Genomic DNA, 15,613 nt, shown 5'->3' with positions numbered 1-15,613 from the left:
TCAGTGAAACGCCCGAATAGAAGCCTTGCCAGCATCGTCATCTTTTTATCGTAGTGAAATTGGTGACGCACATTGCAATGAAAGGATGCACCTTGCCAAAAGTGTTCCACGTGAAAAACACAGAGCAAAATACAAGAAAATGCAGGTTTGAAAACATACATATTTCTCCAACACGTTATATTGTTTTAGCACTTGCTCATGTTCTTGCCCGTCGCCATTGCCTGTTCTTCTTCCAGTGCTGGTAGCTATTTGTTTGTTGCAAGCTTACTCTGTTTTTGCTGTAGTGGATGGAAAGATGAGTTCAATTTCTTTCCTTGTTGTGGAAGCGGCAAAACCAAGAAAAGCTCCCAACAAGTTTTACCTTGAAATTTTTTCATTCATTTCTCACTATACAAAACAAAATAAATGTAGAATAACAAGTTTTTTTTTGCTGGATAAGTTATAAAAAGGATTCAAATGCAACTACAAAAATTTTCGGTACAAGGAAAATCTAAAAAAATTCCAAAAATATTTCAAGAATACTTTGTGTTGTATATTTGCCAAATTTAACGTGATTTGTCCAACAAAACATGTTAAATTTACAATGCCGAATAGGTTTACGATTACGAATAATCCGCTTCCACTTGAATACGGGAATTCAGATTAGAGCGATTATTGGCACCCTCGGACAGATCGAGCGAACAGACCCGCCCTTTGATACTTTCATCATGCCTTCATCCATTTATGTCTCATCATTTTAAGCGCGCCAAACCGCCAATCGATAATTTCATGTCATTAGGCATTTATAAGACGTGACAAACTGATCACAATTATTCATTTGAGCTCATTTTATCGTCGCACTTCGTGAGCAGTAACTTCATCGTGTCTTTGTGGGCATGAATTTGTGAAGGCAACACATTGGCAAATAACAAAAGCAACAGGGAAAGAATTCTTATCAGCGTTTTTCCAATTCAATCCAAGGATAAGTGTAGTACATTTGAATCAAGATTATTTTATTGGAAGGTATGAAATGTTTTATACAATGTTTGATGTTAAAATATATATGCCATTTTGGTAAAGGTTTCCATTGAGAAGTATACCAAACAGCATTACAAAAAGCAGTTGAACTATGTCTGCTGGTCCCAGAGTTGTTCGTGCATCCAAGTTCAGGAATGTGTATGGTACAGGCTGGAAGAGAGATTTATGCTATGACAATATTAAGTACGTATGTAGATATACATATTGGTTTCGTAATTATCATTAATATGTTTCATAACTTCTGCTGATTGCTTAGAGTATCCAAATCATCTTGGGATTCTACATTTTGTTCTGTAAATCCAAAATTTCTTGCTGTCATTACTGAATCAGCTGGTGGAGGAGCATTCATTGTTTTGCCAATTAACAAGGTTTTCAACAGTGCTTTTATGTTTTTGCTTTATTTGAAACCAGCATCTTTCAACATTGGATTATCCCTCAAGGAGCATGGGGGAAAAATGAAATCTGACTGTCCTACTGTGAGTGGCCATAAAGGCCCTGTATTGGATATTGCTTTTTCGCCTCATAATGAAAACCTTATCGCCTCAGGCAGTGAAGATTGTTCGGCTAAGTTATGGAACATTCCAGATGGCGGGCTTACATCGTACGTACAAATTTGTGTTCGCAAAAAAAAAAATAACTAGATTTGCAATACTACGGTTTTCTCCTATTATCTTCTAACAGGACAATGACAGAGCCATTTCTTGCCCTGTTATATCATCAGCGACGAGTCGGCCTTGTACTTTGGCATCCATCTGCCGAGAGTATCCTTCTCACGGCTGGTAAACCTAGATATGTCAACATTCTTGCATTGTTAGAACAAACGATCATTATTTTCCATCAACAGGTTCCGATAATCTGGTAGTAATTTGGAATGCAGATACTGGGGAACCTACAATTGTTATCGATAGTCATCCCGATTTGGTTTATTCGGCTTGTTGGAATTGGAATGGATCAAAGTTACTTACTACGTGCAAAGACAAGAAGATCCGTATCATTAATCCTCGTGCAGGAACAATTGAGGAGGTCTTGGTTTTTTAAGTTTTCATTTTATCAACAGTAGGATGACGTTCTCTTTCGCTTGTCTAGGAGGCCATTTGCCACGAAGGATCTAAGGCTTCTCGTGCGATTTTTCTGAGAAATGGCCTTATTTTTACAACAGGATTCTCCAAAGTCTCTGAGAGGCAATATTCGCTGCGAGAATCAGGTCACTTGAGTAACCCAATGGTCCAAAACGAAGTTGATACTTCTAACGGCGTTATGTTCCCTTTCTACGACTCGGATACTAACATTATTTACTTGTGTGGCAAGGTAGTTTCTTGTTTTTCTTTTTTCTTTTCTTTTCTTTTTTTTTTTATTATTTCGAGAGGTTGGGAAAGATTGTTCCGTAAATACCTGTTTTGTTTCCGGTTCAATTTGTAGGGCGATTCGGTTATTCGGTACTTTGAAGTGACACCGGAGCCCCCTTTCGTACATTACATCAACACGTTTCAAACACCGGATCCACAGCGGGGCATTGGGATGATGCCTAAACGGGGCTGCGATGTCAACTTGTGCGAAATAACACGGTTCTATCGGCTCAATAGTTCGGGATTGTGTCAAGTCATCACAATGACGGTTCCTCGGAAGGTAAATACTTCCTTTTAGAATCAGGTTTTTCTACTTACTATGCTAAGGAATTTTTTGTTTTGACCTTTTTTTTTTCCTTCTCGTTAGTCCGAACTTTTCCAAGAAGACTTGTACCCGGAAACAGTAAGTCCTCTTTCAGGCCTTTCGTCGGAGGAGTGGTTTTCCGGCATGGATCACGATCCTATAATGATGTCCTTAAAAGATCGCTGTATCGTCGGAAGTCGTTATCGTGATGACTACGAATCGGTAAACTGCCTCTTCTTCATGCTCTTATCATGAGTTTCTTTTTTTTTTCCTTATTTTTTTCCGTATAATGAATTATTATTATTACTATTTACTTTTAGGAACATTCGCTTAACCTGGAGCTAAGCAGCATAGTGTCTCCAGTTGGTTTGCCGAAGCGGCTTTGTCGCACAACCAGCCTGAATCACCACGCCGTAGCGAAAAGCCTTTCCCTACCACTTAACGCCAAGACTCCTGTAAGTGTATAGCTAGAACTTTGTACTGAACGTAAGTGTAAGATAATTGTTTAATCTTATTAGACAAGAAACCAAGAAGCGCTGCTGGAGGAAATAGCGCGTTTAAAAAAACGTTTAACAGAGCAAGAAGAACGAGTTCGAGTTCTCGAATCGTTAAACCACGAAGAGCGTATTCGGAAACTGGAATCTTTTTTACAGTTTAAAGAAAAGAATTTTGAGCAGGACCCGCGTAATATTTCGAGTTCGGAATCGTTAAAGTCTCAGGTACCGTTGAATAACAACTCGGGAATGTGTTACGATCGCAATACGTACAAAGCAAGTGCCCAATCAAGCCCCACTGCCCTGTCAATGCCCATTACTGACGAGGAAGTTAATTGCGCTAAGGACGAAACCTTCACGACGGAGATCCTTCCTCATCTCCCGTTTGGTGAATCCCTTTGTAAATTGTCTAATTTTCTATCCACTCCTATATCGGCCATGGGCTATGAACTACCGTCGCCAATGGCCACTGCTCACAGTTTTGCTTCATTGCCGCCCGTTAAAGCATTAGCTTCGTTTAGTAGATGGGGTCCGATCAAATCGTTTTCTTCAACTGTAATGTCATCACTTACTGCCATCAGCCCATCAAATTCGCCATCGAAAAATGCCCATTTATCCGAATAATCGTGAACCCTGTTTGCATTTTCGTTGCTGCAACATTTTCTAAGTTTACACAAATTATTTTTATATTTCATTAATTATTCTTGCTATTCCACAGTGCAAAAGCCAGTCTAAAATATATTCGATCTACGTAAAGCATATTGCACCAACAAAATAGTAACGATGTCGAAACAGAGAACTCCATGGAAGGGTCAAAAGTCAAAGTCGAGTGCTGAGTCTGATGATCAACCAGATGGTTTATATCAGCTCTCAAAAAGGCTGAAAAATGTGGTTTGTAAACGTCACACAAGTATTCAATTTCAAGTGTAGTCTTGGGTACAATAACAAGAAAAAAAACCATGCAACTCAGCAACCGTCTGGCACAACGCAACACTCCGCAAGGATCCTTTCCCATCAAAGAAAGTGTATCATTACTGGTTCTTGCTGTGTACAGACAGTCTGATTTGAGTTTCAATCCACAATACTTTCTTTTTGTGCCGTTTGTTGTGTTGAGTGAAATGACAGCGCCTCGCGCCACGTTTCAGCTCTTGATTTTGTTCATTTCCATGTCACTTCATCTGTGCGTAAGTTTAACTGTTATAGCTTTAATAGTGTTTGAGTTACTGTAATAGCTCTTTTTGTAGATCATTGATTGGACGCAGCTGGAACAAAAACGGTCGGTGGTGACATTTAGCAACGGCAATGTTTTTTCGGCTGAAGTTCCTGGTGAACCAGATGAAGCCCGAGATTCTTCCACAGACAACAGGTCCCGCCAAACTTTGGTAACGTATTAAAACTTACCTCCAGAGTCCCAGCCAATTATCCTTTAAAATCAGTTGCAGTAATTGCTTTTTTAACGTAATTTGGTTCATGAAGTTCTCCCTATCAATGTAGCTGGATTAAAAAAGAAAGAAGATCTATAGCCGTGGCTGAATTTTCGACTTTAATGGGCAATGACTGTTAATTGGTTTTGCACGAATTGGCTGCTATTGAGCTGTTTCTTTAAAGTCTTTGATATTTGTGCGGCATAGGTCGTTCATCCAGGTAAGGCTAAACCATCCGCCAACGTGGACATGAAATCCAATGAGCCTGTCACGTCGAGATCTTCTCGGTAAATTGGAAAACATTGTTCCGTAAACAAAATCTATCGCTAATTGAATGTGGTTATCTGTAGAGTCTTGACTCATCCACCGACGACCACACCACGGCCATTATTAGGGAACTATTTCGATTCTGACGGGTGCATATTTGCCGTAGAAACACCCCCCTTGTTTCCTCAAAATGAAGCCGTGGCTAATCTACCGACAACCACGCCCAGAACCAACGCAGTTTCTATTGCTCAACGGTATTTTTTCTAGTTTATTTTCCTGTTAAGAGAATAACAGATTACATAATCGGCTTACATGGTCATGTGTAATTGTTTATGCTACAAGTGCTCCGTTTAAAACGACGACGACAACAACAACAACCACGACGATGAGAACTACAACAAAGTCTTCAGCCTTAGGATGTCCTAAGCAGAATGGATTATTCCCATTTGATGGTGATTGCCGAAAGTTCATTAACTGCTGGAAAGGTCGTCCACATCTCCAAGTTTGTGCTGCTGGAACACTATTCAATCCTGCTACCAACGAATGCGATCACGCCAATAAAGTCATCTGCCAAGGTAATGCAGTTTTAATGTGAATAACGTGTTAACTAACAAGTATTTTCCCTAAATCTCTGACTATTTAATATCATTGATAGTGGGTAGATCAGCAGGAGGTACAACACCCCCAATGAATGGTCGCCCAAATCCAACACCATCGACTGTGACGACGACGTCAACAACTGCTGCACCAGTTCCATTATTTAAAATGTCTTGCCCGCAGCCCAAAGGATTTTTTCCACATCCGCATGATTGCAAAAAGTTTATCAACTGCTGGATGGGTCGTCCAGCTGTGCAGGTTTGCGCAGAAGGAACACTTTTCAATGCAGCTGCAAGGGAATGCGACCACGCCGCCAAAGTCGTCTGTTTAAGTACAAATAATCAATCATAAACTTATTTAAACAGAGCGCAAAACTGATACTGTTACAATTCCAAATTCAGCGAATCTAGGAATGCCACAGACTCAGCCCAACTATAACGATACCGGAGACACATTTTTCGCATCGACTGACAACGCGCGATCATCAAAGCCGGTACCCCCGGCAAATAATCTTGAATCGTCTTTGCCTAAACCCCGTTTTCAGCCTCCTTTGTCGCCGGATAGTGGCCAGTTTATGCGTCTCCGGGGAGGAGCTGGACCCTGGGAAGGTTATGTGGAAGTGCGTGGAGGTAAAGATCGACCTTGGGGTCATGTATGTGATACGTCCGATAGTTGGACTATACAAGAAGCCAGCGTCATTTGCCGCCACCTGGGTTTCGTCAGGTAGAAGTTCAATTGTCCAAGTAAATGAATTTGAAAATGACATTTTGTTTAATAGAGGTGCTCAAAAATCCGTTCAGGGTCTGGAATTTGGCCCGTTAACAATGGATAAAATTTTGATCGAAAGAATGGAATGTACTGGCAGTGAAACCAATATCACTGGATGCAAAGTGGTTGTTGGTTCCAATTGCCCTTTTATCCATGAGCAAGTTGTGGGGGTACGATGTCATCGAGATCCTCAATCATTGTGCGCCAAAGACGAGCATTCCCATGGCAATGCCTGTTATAAACTAATATCAGATGAGATGAGCACCCGTGAAAGGGCTAGATCGTTGTGCGAGCAAACCGGAGGAAGCTTACTTTACATCCATTCACAAGTATAAAAAATTGATTACTGTTTTGGTTAAGTAAATTGTACGTGATCTGTTGTTTCAGGTTGAAAATGATTTCATTTCCGAGTTACTTACGAGCATCGCTCCATCGATTACCAAAGTGCATACTGATGGAATGGCAATCAGGGCACTAAGAAAAGATTTACTGGTGTGGGAACACAGCGAGACCGCTATGAACTTTACCAAATGGTGGCCAGGTATAAAATGCTTTTTCGTAATTTTACATATCGATTAACAGCCATTTGTTTATTTTAAACATAGGATGGGATAGATCGAAAACGGGAAATCCAGCTGCTAAAGCCACTCCGCAGTGTATGCTTCTAGTTAAACGTTTCGAGTACCGCAACCGTTGCGCCACCTTACCCTATTTTTTCTGGACACTGGGCGAATGCGACATTGCCGCGGCCGCCGTGTGCAAGAAAAGCCCACGTGATATTGGCTGCGTTGTTGGAAATGGTGCCGACTACCAAGGAATGGCCAATGTCAGCAAATCGGGCACGCCTTGCTTGGCGTGGAACGACCCTCGTATTCGACACGTGTTGGCAAAACCATCACGAGCTGCTGTCGCAGTGTTGGATAGTGCCGGAGCCAAATCTTCTCTAACGGCTAGTAGTTCGGGTAAATATCAGTTGATTTAATTTAGTCCTATTTTATGTTGTATGATAATTCTTGAGCCAATCACTCAGGCTTGAGGCATAATTTTTGTCGAAATCCGCATGGAGAAGCGAATCCGTGGTGTTTTATTTCACCAGTGGAAATGGAATACTGTGACATACCCAGATGTCACATTCAAGGTGAACAAAGTGGAATATAAGTAACCGACTCCTTAACTAGCCTGGCTTGTTGTGTTCTGTAGAACGAGAAGCGGTGCTCGAAAATAAATGTAAAGCCAATCAATATAAATGCAACACGGGAGAGTGTATTCCAAATACTTGGGTTTGCGATGGAGCCACTGTAAGTATTATTGCATATCGCCGTATTGCACAGCGCTTGGGAGAGATGATCAATTAAAATTATAATTACAGGATTGCGAAGGTGGTTCGGATGAGGATTTATGTGTTCAGCATATGAACGACTTTAGTAAACGCCAAAATGAAACCATTCAGCAGCATGACGTGGAAAAGTGGATGAATACCAACCTAGAAACTTGTGCTAGACGATGCGCAGAAGCCAAGAGTTTCACGTGTTTGTCATTCAATCACTTGTGAGTTACATCTTTTCTCGATGTTGCAGATAAATTATAATGCAGCATATTAGCATTGCTGATTCTTATCTTACTATTCCCTATTAGTGAGGCCCAATCGGAATGCGTTTTGAGCGACAGCAATCGAGGCCTGTCGGGTCACATGATTCATTCGCCCGGTTGGACTTACTACGAGCGAAAAGTTTATTCTGTCGACTGTGACACTAGTCGTTTTGAATGTCCCAGCGGAAAATGTATCAATCAGACATCAGTATGTGATGGAAGGGATGACTGTGGCGATCGGTCCGACGAAATAGTTTGTCAATCCCAGCTAGATTTCCAACTTCGACTGGTTGGCTCCAACAAGACGAACGAAGGCCGCGTAGAAGTTAAAGGTTTAACTAAAGAATTTTCTTTTGATTATTATTATGCAGTTTGATTGCATATTGATGTATTTACAGTATTCGGCCAGTGGGGTGCTATCTGTGATGACCATTTCAGCCCGAATGATGCCAATGTGATCTGTCGTCAGCTGGGATTCCCCTTAGGAGCTAGCCAGGCTCTTTCCCACTCCACCTTTGGACCGGGTCACCCCATTTTGATGGACGACGTCATGTGCAGGGGCAACGAAAGTTCTTTGGCTGACTGTATGCTTTAAATATCCGTCTGTCTTAGGTAGACAAACTAACTTTGTTCGTTAAAATTTTGCAGGTCCATTTGCCGGTTGGGGAGTTCATAACTGTGCTCCCGAAGAGGTGATTTTAACGACTGAAATTATGTTTTGCCTGTAGCATTTATTTTTAATGATTTTTTAACAGACTGCAGGAGTCAGATGCATTTTGACAGAAACAATGTGCACTGAAAATCAATTTAAATGTGAGGACACAGACGCCTGCATCGCCATTGATTTTCTTTGTGACACAGTCGATGATTGTGGAGATCATTCAGACGAAAACCGGACCCGCTGTGATGTGCGTATAAATACAATCTGACGTTTTCCGTTCAGTTCCTTTGATGCATAATAAGTGGACATTATTATCTTTAGTCCGAACTGCTGGTTCGATTGGCTGATGGACCCGATCAGTTTTCCGGACGCGTCGAGATCCGTAGAAGTGGAATCTGGGGTACAGTTTGCGACGATGATTTTGGCCCAGAAGAGGCGACAGTATGTTCATTTTTTAATCAAAAGTTTTAAATGTCAATATTTTATTTTGATGTCTTGTTCAATAAGGTCATCTGCCGAATGCTCGGTTTTCACGGGCCAGCTCAACCGTCTAAAAGTGGCAGCTTTGGTCCAGGTAAAGGACCAATCTGGCTGGATGAAGTTGGTTGTGGTGGGACGGAAAACACGTTGATGGAGTGTTCCCGATTACCCTGGGCCAAACACAATTGTCGTCACTCTGAAGATGCTGGCGTTCGTTGCTCTCACCCTAGTACCAGCAGGGTATAGTTGTTTGAATTCTTTCCCCAAGTGGAAGTAATTTTTTAAAGTTTTCTGGTCACCAGGTGCTACCAACAGATGAAACTGAAACGACAACTGCTAGTTCGCTAGTTGATTTAGTTCAATTAGGAGCTCTTCCCGTCAAATGTGGCTTGAGGATGGTCGACGACAATCCAATAAATACATTAGGCCAACCTAAAATAGTCAAAGGAGAACCAACAAAACCCGGCGCTTATCCGTGGCAGGTGATTACATACAGAATTCGTAATCTTTAATTTAATTTCACACAGCTTTTCTTTTTATTTTTTTTTATGGGACAGGTTGGAGTACGAGTAAGGAACAGTGGACGAGGAGATAATCACTGGTGTGGCGCCACCATCATCTCTGAACATTTTATCCTCACAGCTGCTCATTGCATGGAAGATTTTCCCAAAGGTCTCTACGTTTTGCGAGTTGGTGACTACAATACCGAGGTATTCATTCGAATCCTAACTTTAAGAAAAAATCATTTCCAGAAAGTATTTAAAATTGTTATGTTTCTCAATAGGATAGCGACATAGAAGAGGATCAGTTCACTGTCGAGCGAATGCACTTTCACGAGGAGTTTGGACAAGGGGGACATTTAAATAATGATATCGCTCTCATCCGTGTAAAAAAAAAGGGCAATCGAGGCATACGGTTCGGTTCTCACGTGCAGCCTCTGTGCCTTCCAACTCCAGATACTGCCTACGTTCCAGGAACAAATTGCACTATTGCCGGATGGGGTTCACCTGGCCAACCTGGAGCAGGTTAAAAAAAAGTTTTTATTTGCGGGCTTTAATAAGTTTGACTTATAATGATTCTCATATGGTATTCAGCGTTTGCGATCAAACTACAATCGGCTACTGTTCCGATTCTGTCCGATGATACGTGTAAAGCACCTTACGTTTATGGTCCTGATCGTATCAAAGTCGGCATGTTTTGCGCTGGTCTCCTCGAGGGCGGTGTGGACGCTTGTCAGGGCGATTCCGGCGGTGGATTAGTTTGTTTAGTCGACGGTATGAGTATCATTTTTTAGACCTGAAGAGTTGGGAGAAATACTTTGGTTTTATTTTTACTTTCGTGCGATAGGCAAACCGACATTGATGGGCGTTATCAGCTGGGGTTTCGGGTGTGGACGCCCTAACCGCCCAGGTGTTTACACGCGCGTTGTTCATTATTTGCCATGGATTTATTCCAAGTTGGCTGAGACAAGTGGTTGAAAAGCTTGATACCATCTTTTTTGCCAACTGCTTCACATTTCTTCTGTATTCTCATATTTCATATCAAGTATTTTTATCGAAGCCTTTCAAAGAACTTTTAATTCTTTTTTTCTCTACAGAATCTTATTTAATCCCTCGTTGTTTCGATTACTATCCATATTTCTGACGAGAGTATCTCTTTCAATTTTCCAAAGTATGCATGAGTACTTTTTTGAAGAAAAAAAAAAAAAATCTTATTTCTATGTTGTCATAAAAAAGTGCGTAATAACTCAGTGGTGTGGTACAAGAAGTACACAGTTTATGTTTCTGCCTCCACCTCCAAAACGGGTCCATCGCGGGGGTAACGATTTGAAAATCTTTGCTATTTACCAAACAAAACAGAAAAAGGTGTTTTGCATGTCCCTTAATGTATGGTTGGTTTATGCTTTGTTTTTTAACCCTTCCTCTTGGTGGTATGGGCAGTATAATTTTGTCATTTACTGTCGGAACCGTGCAACTGAGCAGTCGCAGGCAGTGTTTCCACGTTGTAAGCTTTTGCTAAATTTGTAAGCTTTTACGATCATTGTAAGTTTTTGAGTAAGCTTTAGCTTTTTGTAAGTTTTTTTAAATATTGTGTAAGTTTTTTCAGCAAAATGGAACTAGAGTCATAGATTAGATGGTCAAACTACTCCTGTACGCTCGACTCTCACTTTTCGCGAACTCCACTCGCTCCAACAGTGCTGCACCAAGCGGATTTTGACTGGGAAAGGATAGTAAGGATAGCGTTTTGCATTGCGGTTGATGCACATTGTCGGAGGGATTGAGCCATGGTGAGCGTTTAAAAATCCGGTTCGCGAAATGTGGCGTGGGGCGTGGTTTATTTACAAGCGTTTAACATGGAGTACTTTAACCATCTAATCTATGACTGATGGAACATTTAGCCTTTTTGGCTGCTTTTGGGGCTGCAGATGGCTGACTTCCGCAGGCGGTCTGGCAAACTTTAGTATTATACAGTGAGACAAGTGGTCTAAGCCAATAGCAGATGCAAATTAGCAGACAAACTTTAGATTTTAAAACTCAATACTCATACACCATATATGATATTCCAAAATTTCGAACGCGGTGGATTCATATCCACATGCGTATGTTTATACGAGATTTCATTAGTCTTATTGATTGGACTGTGCTCTGATCCTTTAATGCAGCATGCAACTTATCTCTATTGTCTGTAGACTGGATGAGTTATGAAATTAATTATAAAAGAGTTAACTCGTCTCTAGTGGAAATATCTAATGCGGATACAAGGTTTTAAAAAAAAATAGTACACAATTTAAAAAAAAATAGTTTTAAAAAATAAAATGTAAGTTTTTCGACAAGTTTTCAAAATTAGCGTAAGTTTTTTGCAAGTTTTTTAGGAAAATAGCGTAAGTTTAAATGTAAGCATGGTCTAAGAACCCGATCGTCCCGATGTAAGCTTTTCATTTTCTGGAAAGCTAAAAAAACAAACTTTATCAGACAACGCTGCAAGCTTCCTCGTTGTTCAAAGTGGAAACACTGGTGAGACAATGGAGACATCATTAGTCCTGAACTATGACCCTGAGATACCAACTAACTTTGTAAGTTAAATTTAGTAATGCAACTAAATGGAAAAGTTAATTGCCAAGTGTAAATGTTTAAATTGCGTTGCAGAGAGATGAAGATTGCCTGAATTTTTCTGGTTCGCGTGGAGACGTTCTTAAGTTTCATAGAAACACGGGCTATTTTTATTGTCGGAAAGTAGGACCACAGGGAGAAGTTCTACTTCAGTGTGCATGCAAGCAGTTCATGATTAAGCACCACACGTCGATATGCATTTACAATGCATCCGAGTACGAGATGACGGAAACGTGTTGGCTTTCTAATTGGTTCCCTCTTGGTGCTGGCGATAAATGGCACAATCATTGTCCACCCAGCCGTTTCTCTGTGGAGTTAAATCTCTTTAAATGGCAGGTGAACTTGGCAATTGTCAGGAATCGAAACATTAAGTTGATTAGGGATGTTATTGATGAAATATATCCATCATGGCCGTTTACTCTGACATTGTCAAAATGGCAATTGAATAAGCTAATCTATACGACAGAAGATATCAAGCTCCTTGACCAAGAATGCGTCGACTCGATGATGGCGATTTTGATGACCTCACCAGAATATTGGGGACCACCTGTAGAGTGTAAGTTAAATCAACTGTACCCTTTAAACCGATACTGAGTTTGAATTATATTTATTGACAGCTAACAACCACAAGCGTCCTTTCAACGAATCTCAACAGTGTTGTGAGGAAATCAGCAAAAGTAAGCTCACGTATACTAAAATTTCTTAATATATAATCCTACTAGAAAAATGTTATCTTGTTTAATTCTAGGGAGCAGAATTACTGCCAGTCGCAGGTCGCCTAAAAAGATGAAACGGTCTAACAACAATGATAGCGATTACGATACTGAGCCACTACCGGAAAAATCTACAGAAACCAAAAGTGAGTTAACAAGCTGACATCTTTGACGTGAACGGGGAAAATTGAATTGTCTGATATGTTAAGGATACGAAATTGATGAGCCCATCGCAAGCGGATCAGGTCACTGCGCTCCCCAGCAGAAGAAATTCATGCGGGACGTGCACATACCGAACATTTCTGAATCTCGAATAGAGAATGTACCAGCTAAGCGTGAGTGTCTTACCTATTACGTACGTCAATAACGGAACGTGAGGTATTATTCCATGTGTATCCTCTTATTGTTTTTGCAGCGGGATCGACAAACGGTAGTCCAAAAGGTCCTCTTTCACAGTGTCGAACAGCTGAAGAAATAAAAATTGAAACACCAGAAGAAGATGATCTGAATCAAGTTTGTTTCGCTGAGACATTCGTGAAACAATCCCAAATGATTGGCAAACAGTCGGGCGTGGATTTGTACGACGTTCCATTCGATAAAAGAAGCATATCACGCTCGGGTGTTGAACGCTTTGTGTTCGGGAAACCTGACCTTCTCAAGGAGCATCGTACTGTCTTAATTTTAGGAGCTATCGGGACGAGCCAACCGAAATTCATCAACGCCATAATCAACTACGTGTTCTACGTTAGAGATCAAGATGATTTTCGTTTTCAGATGATTGAAGAGAAAGAACCTGACCAAACGAATTGCATCCGCGTTTACGTTATTCATCACTCTGTAGGTTTTCGAATTCCGTTTTCACTGACGATCATTCACACGCCCAGCTACAGGGATGTGGAAAATGGAGAACTATTTCGACACCGAAAGTTAACTAGACTTTTTCGGGAGTTCTTTGAAGACGAACACGGCATCGAAGAGCTGGATATGGTTTGTAACTTGCTGTTGAAAGATGGAGCTAATAGTTCGTTATTATCCATTTTCGGTTACGACATTGAAGAGAACGTCCACTGCTTTTTGCCGAAAGACGACAGTTTTCCCACAACAGATTTCCTCCAGCGATTTTTTTCCACGTTGGTGTCTATGAAAACAAACTCTTTGAAGTTAACTAAAGAAGTCCTGCATGTAATGAAACGTCTAGAAAAGACGATGGAAGCTTTTTTTCCGCTTGTAAAGTCTGGATCTGCAAAGTTAGACGAGCTCAAGAATGCCAGACAAATAATCAGCACCTGTCAGTCACAGAAGGAAATAAACGGAAAAATGGAGAACAAGTTTAAATTGGAGACAGCCGAAGAAAAGTACAAGTCGGAAGTTTTGTGGAAGACAATCCAGTCGGGAGGGCATGAATTGGTCAGTTTGCTGAGGACAGATTTCAGCGGAATCGTCCAGGCCGTGCTGGAACATTACGAGATTGCTTCTGACTCCATCCAGCAACTGAAAAGAATTTCACGTGGAAACCCATTTCTGACGCAAGAGCTGTACGACCTTCTTTTCGAAGTTGAGCAAAAGTTGAAGCATTTCGGCCATGGGGGAGAGAATGAAGCTTTGAAAACAGTTGGGTAACGTAAATCAAAGATATTCAGCATTTTTGTCCCATTCTAATTTTGTTAAAATTGTGTTAGAATAACCATTAAGAGATTTGTTTTCTGATTTTCGACATCTGTGTTTGGCTCTTTTCTTGATGATATCATTACGTCCTTTTTGTTTTCAACTGGGCGTTCAATACAGATTGCACTCAATCTATCAGTCAGCGTCAGAAGGAGTGAACTGCAATGGGGTTCAGACTCATCCTGTGTTGGATAAAATGTCCTTATTGGTGCTAAATATGGGCGAGTGCTGATTTCCAGCAGTTTTTTTTTTTTTTTTTTATATTTATTGTTGCCAGGAGACAACGGAGCTGATCGATAGTTCCTTTCATTCTTATGGAAAACGGTAAAAAATTGATGAAATCGATTTTTTTTGTTGCCACACGTAATATTTTAGATTTCTTTTTCCAACACAGTAGACCTCTAGCCCTGCGGAAACGGACAACGGAACCATGACAACCTGTTCCTGCCCTGACCTGGATAAGTAAAGATCGGCAGTATCGCTCATGTAAGAGGATTGTCAACTGTATTTGGAAGCAAAGAGGAAATGGAAAAGACACATGCACTCACTGGACCGGCTGGAAAAAAGACTGACGCTGAACCTTGTAGAGCTTATCATCACATTTTATATATTTATAATGTGATGACATGAGCCTAGTCAACCACTAGACAATCAACAAAATGAGAATGTGGGATAAAATGATGTTACGTGATGACCAGAAAATCAGGAAGATTGAAAGGAAAAAAATCATGAAAAACTAAAAGAAACAAACCAAGTGAGAAGCCACTCATGAAAATTTGTTAAACTTGACGTCGAAAAGTCAACTTTGCTTCGCTTCGAACTAATTGATTTTGACTGAAAACGCTGGGGAAAAAAACATGGTGATTGGATACCTGCAAGCAATTAGCCGATACATCTGTGAAATGATAACACCCAACGGTCTGTCACAAGTTTTCAAATCGAGATGTACATGTCTCATTCACTAATATATGAATGTGGGCTTTTGTCAAACGATTTAAGCTGTGAAGTTTAATTTCCTAATCAAGAACTAGCAGCAGAAAGTGTGTGTTTAGGTGAACAACCTACGTTCAAAATCCATTACCAAGCTTTAATCATTAGGACGGTGGTCATGTAGCCTTCGCAGGATATGATTTCAGTTCTTGGCCTTTCGTCTGGAGACACGTGTAACGAAAGGTAG

The 15,613-nt window shown here is 40.7% G+C and overlaps 3 protein-coding genes across 11 annotated transcripts; all 3 read left to right on the top strand.

Annotated features, from left to right (window-relative positions):
* Positions 1-691: 691 nt before the first annotated feature.
* LOC116921564 (coronin-1C-A-like) lies at positions 692-3,917 on the top strand. 4 transcript variants are annotated; one of them, XM_032927907.2, is made up of 11 exons: positions 692-1,002; positions 1,060-1,200; positions 1,274-1,618; positions 1,699-1,796; positions 1,862-2,040; positions 2,104-2,325; positions 2,437-2,643; positions 2,731-2,849; positions 2,880-2,889; positions 2,988-3,122; positions 3,186-3,917. In XM_032927907.2, the coding sequence occupies exons 2-11, from the start codon at positions 1,109-1,111 to the stop codon at positions 3,783-3,785; spliced, it is 2,007 nt and encodes a 668-aa protein (XP_032783798.2). In that variant the 5' UTR covers positions 692-1,002; positions 1,060-1,108; the 3' UTR covers positions 3,786-3,917. The 4 variants fall into 4 exon arrangements, with proteins under 4 accessions (XP_032783798.2, XP_032783797.2, XP_032783796.2 ...); XM_032927908.2 differs by having other exon boundaries at positions 696-1,002; positions 1,274-1,385; positions 1,458-1,618; positions 2,731-2,889; XM_032927906.2 differs by having other exon boundaries at positions 693-986; positions 1,059-1,200; positions 2,731-2,889.
* A 54-nt stretch (positions 3,918-3,971) lies between these two features.
* LOC116921556 lies at positions 3,972-10,741 on the top strand. Of its 2 annotated transcripts, none has more exons than XM_032927886.2 (24): positions 3,972-4,345; positions 4,406-4,543; positions 4,793-4,872; positions 4,936-5,106; positions 5,195-5,427; positions 5,508-5,780; positions 5,851-6,172; positions 6,228-6,546; positions 6,605-6,758; positions 6,823-7,179; positions 7,248-7,355; positions 7,418-7,515; positions 7,587-7,765; positions 7,853-8,139; positions 8,206-8,391; positions 8,456-8,499; positions 8,563-8,715; positions 8,790-8,909; positions 8,976-9,188; positions 9,251-9,430; positions 9,506-9,658; positions 9,733-9,973; positions 10,043-10,222; positions 10,296-10,741. In XM_032927886.2, the coding sequence occupies exons 1-24, from the start codon at positions 4,121-4,123 to the stop codon at positions 10,424-10,426; spliced, it is 4,545 nt and encodes a 1,514-aa protein (XP_032783777.2). In that variant the 5' UTR covers positions 3,972-4,120; the 3' UTR covers positions 10,427-10,741. The 2 variants fall into 2 exon arrangements, with proteins under 2 accessions (XP_032783777.2, XP_045028466.1); XM_045172531.1 differs by having other exon boundaries at positions 4,060-4,341.
* LOC116921562 lies at positions 10,622-15,429 on the top strand. Of its 5 annotated transcripts, XM_045172532.1 has the most exons (10): positions 10,622-10,952; positions 11,921-12,021; positions 12,095-12,614; positions 12,676-12,735; positions 12,807-12,917; positions 12,981-13,106; positions 13,187-14,387; positions 14,557-14,651; positions 14,712-14,760; positions 14,831-15,429. In XM_045172532.1, exons 1-10 carry the CDS (start codon positions 10,622-10,624, stop codon positions 14,868-14,870), a joined length of 2,634 nt encoding a protein of 877 aa, XP_045028467.1. In that variant the 3' UTR covers positions 14,871-15,429. The 5 variants fall into 5 exon arrangements, with proteins under 5 accessions (XP_045028467.1, XP_045028469.1, XP_045028468.1 ...); XM_045172534.1 differs by lacking the exon at positions 14,557-14,651 and having other exon boundaries at positions 14,714-14,760; positions 14,834-15,429; XM_045172533.1 differs by lacking the exon at positions 14,557-14,651 and having other exon boundaries at positions 14,714-14,760.
* The last annotated feature ends 184 nt before the right edge of the window (positions 15,430-15,613 follow it).

Source organism: Daphnia magna, linkage group LG4 (assembly GCF_020631705.1).
Source record: "Daphnia magna isolate NIES linkage group LG4, ASM2063170v1.1, whole genome shotgun sequence".
Taxonomy (NCBI): Eukaryota; Metazoa; Arthropoda; class Branchiopoda; order Diplostraca; family Daphniidae; genus Daphnia; species Daphnia magna.
This window is presented reverse-complemented; position numbering and strand designations above follow the sequence as displayed.

Excerpts from the sequence above, each read along its gene's own strand:
- LOC116921564 (XM_032927906.2), top strand. The coding sequence starts at position 1,109 with ATGTCTGCTGGTCCCAGAGTTGTTCGTGCATCCAAGTTCAGGAATGTG. Across the intron at positions 1,619-1,698 it reads CCAGATGGCGGGCTTACATC|GACAATGACAGAGCCATTTC; the intron begins GTACGTACAAAT and ends ATCTTCTAACAG. Across the intron at positions 2,890-2,987 it reads ATCGTGATGACTACGAATCG|GAACATTCGCTTAACCTGGA; the intron begins GTAAACTGCCTC and ends ATTTACTTTTAG.
- LOC116921556 (XM_032927886.2), top strand. The coding sequence starts at position 4,121 with ATGCAACTCAGCAACCGTCTGGCACAACGCAACACTCCGCAAGGATCC. Across the intron at positions 5,781-5,850 it reads CGCCAAAGTCGTCTGTTTAA|CGAATCTAGGAATGCCACAG; the intron begins GTACAAATAATC and ends TTCCAAATTCAG. Across the intron at positions 7,766-7,852 it reads TGTTTGTCATTCAATCACTT|TGAGGCCCAATCGGAATGCG; the intron begins GTGAGTTACATC and ends ATTCCCTATTAG.
- LOC116921562 (XM_045172532.1), top strand. The coding sequence starts at position 10,622 with ATGCATGAGTACTTTTTTGAAGAAAAAAAAAAAAAATCTTATTTCTAT. Across the intron at positions 12,615-12,675 it reads TTGGGGACCACCTGTAGAGT|CTAACAACCACAAGCGTCCT; the intron begins GTAAGTTAAATC and ends ATTTATTGACAG. Across the intron at positions 14,388-14,556 it reads GAAGCTTTGAAAACAGTTGG|ATTGCACTCAATCTATCAGT; the intron begins GTAACGTAAATC and ends CGTTCAATACAG.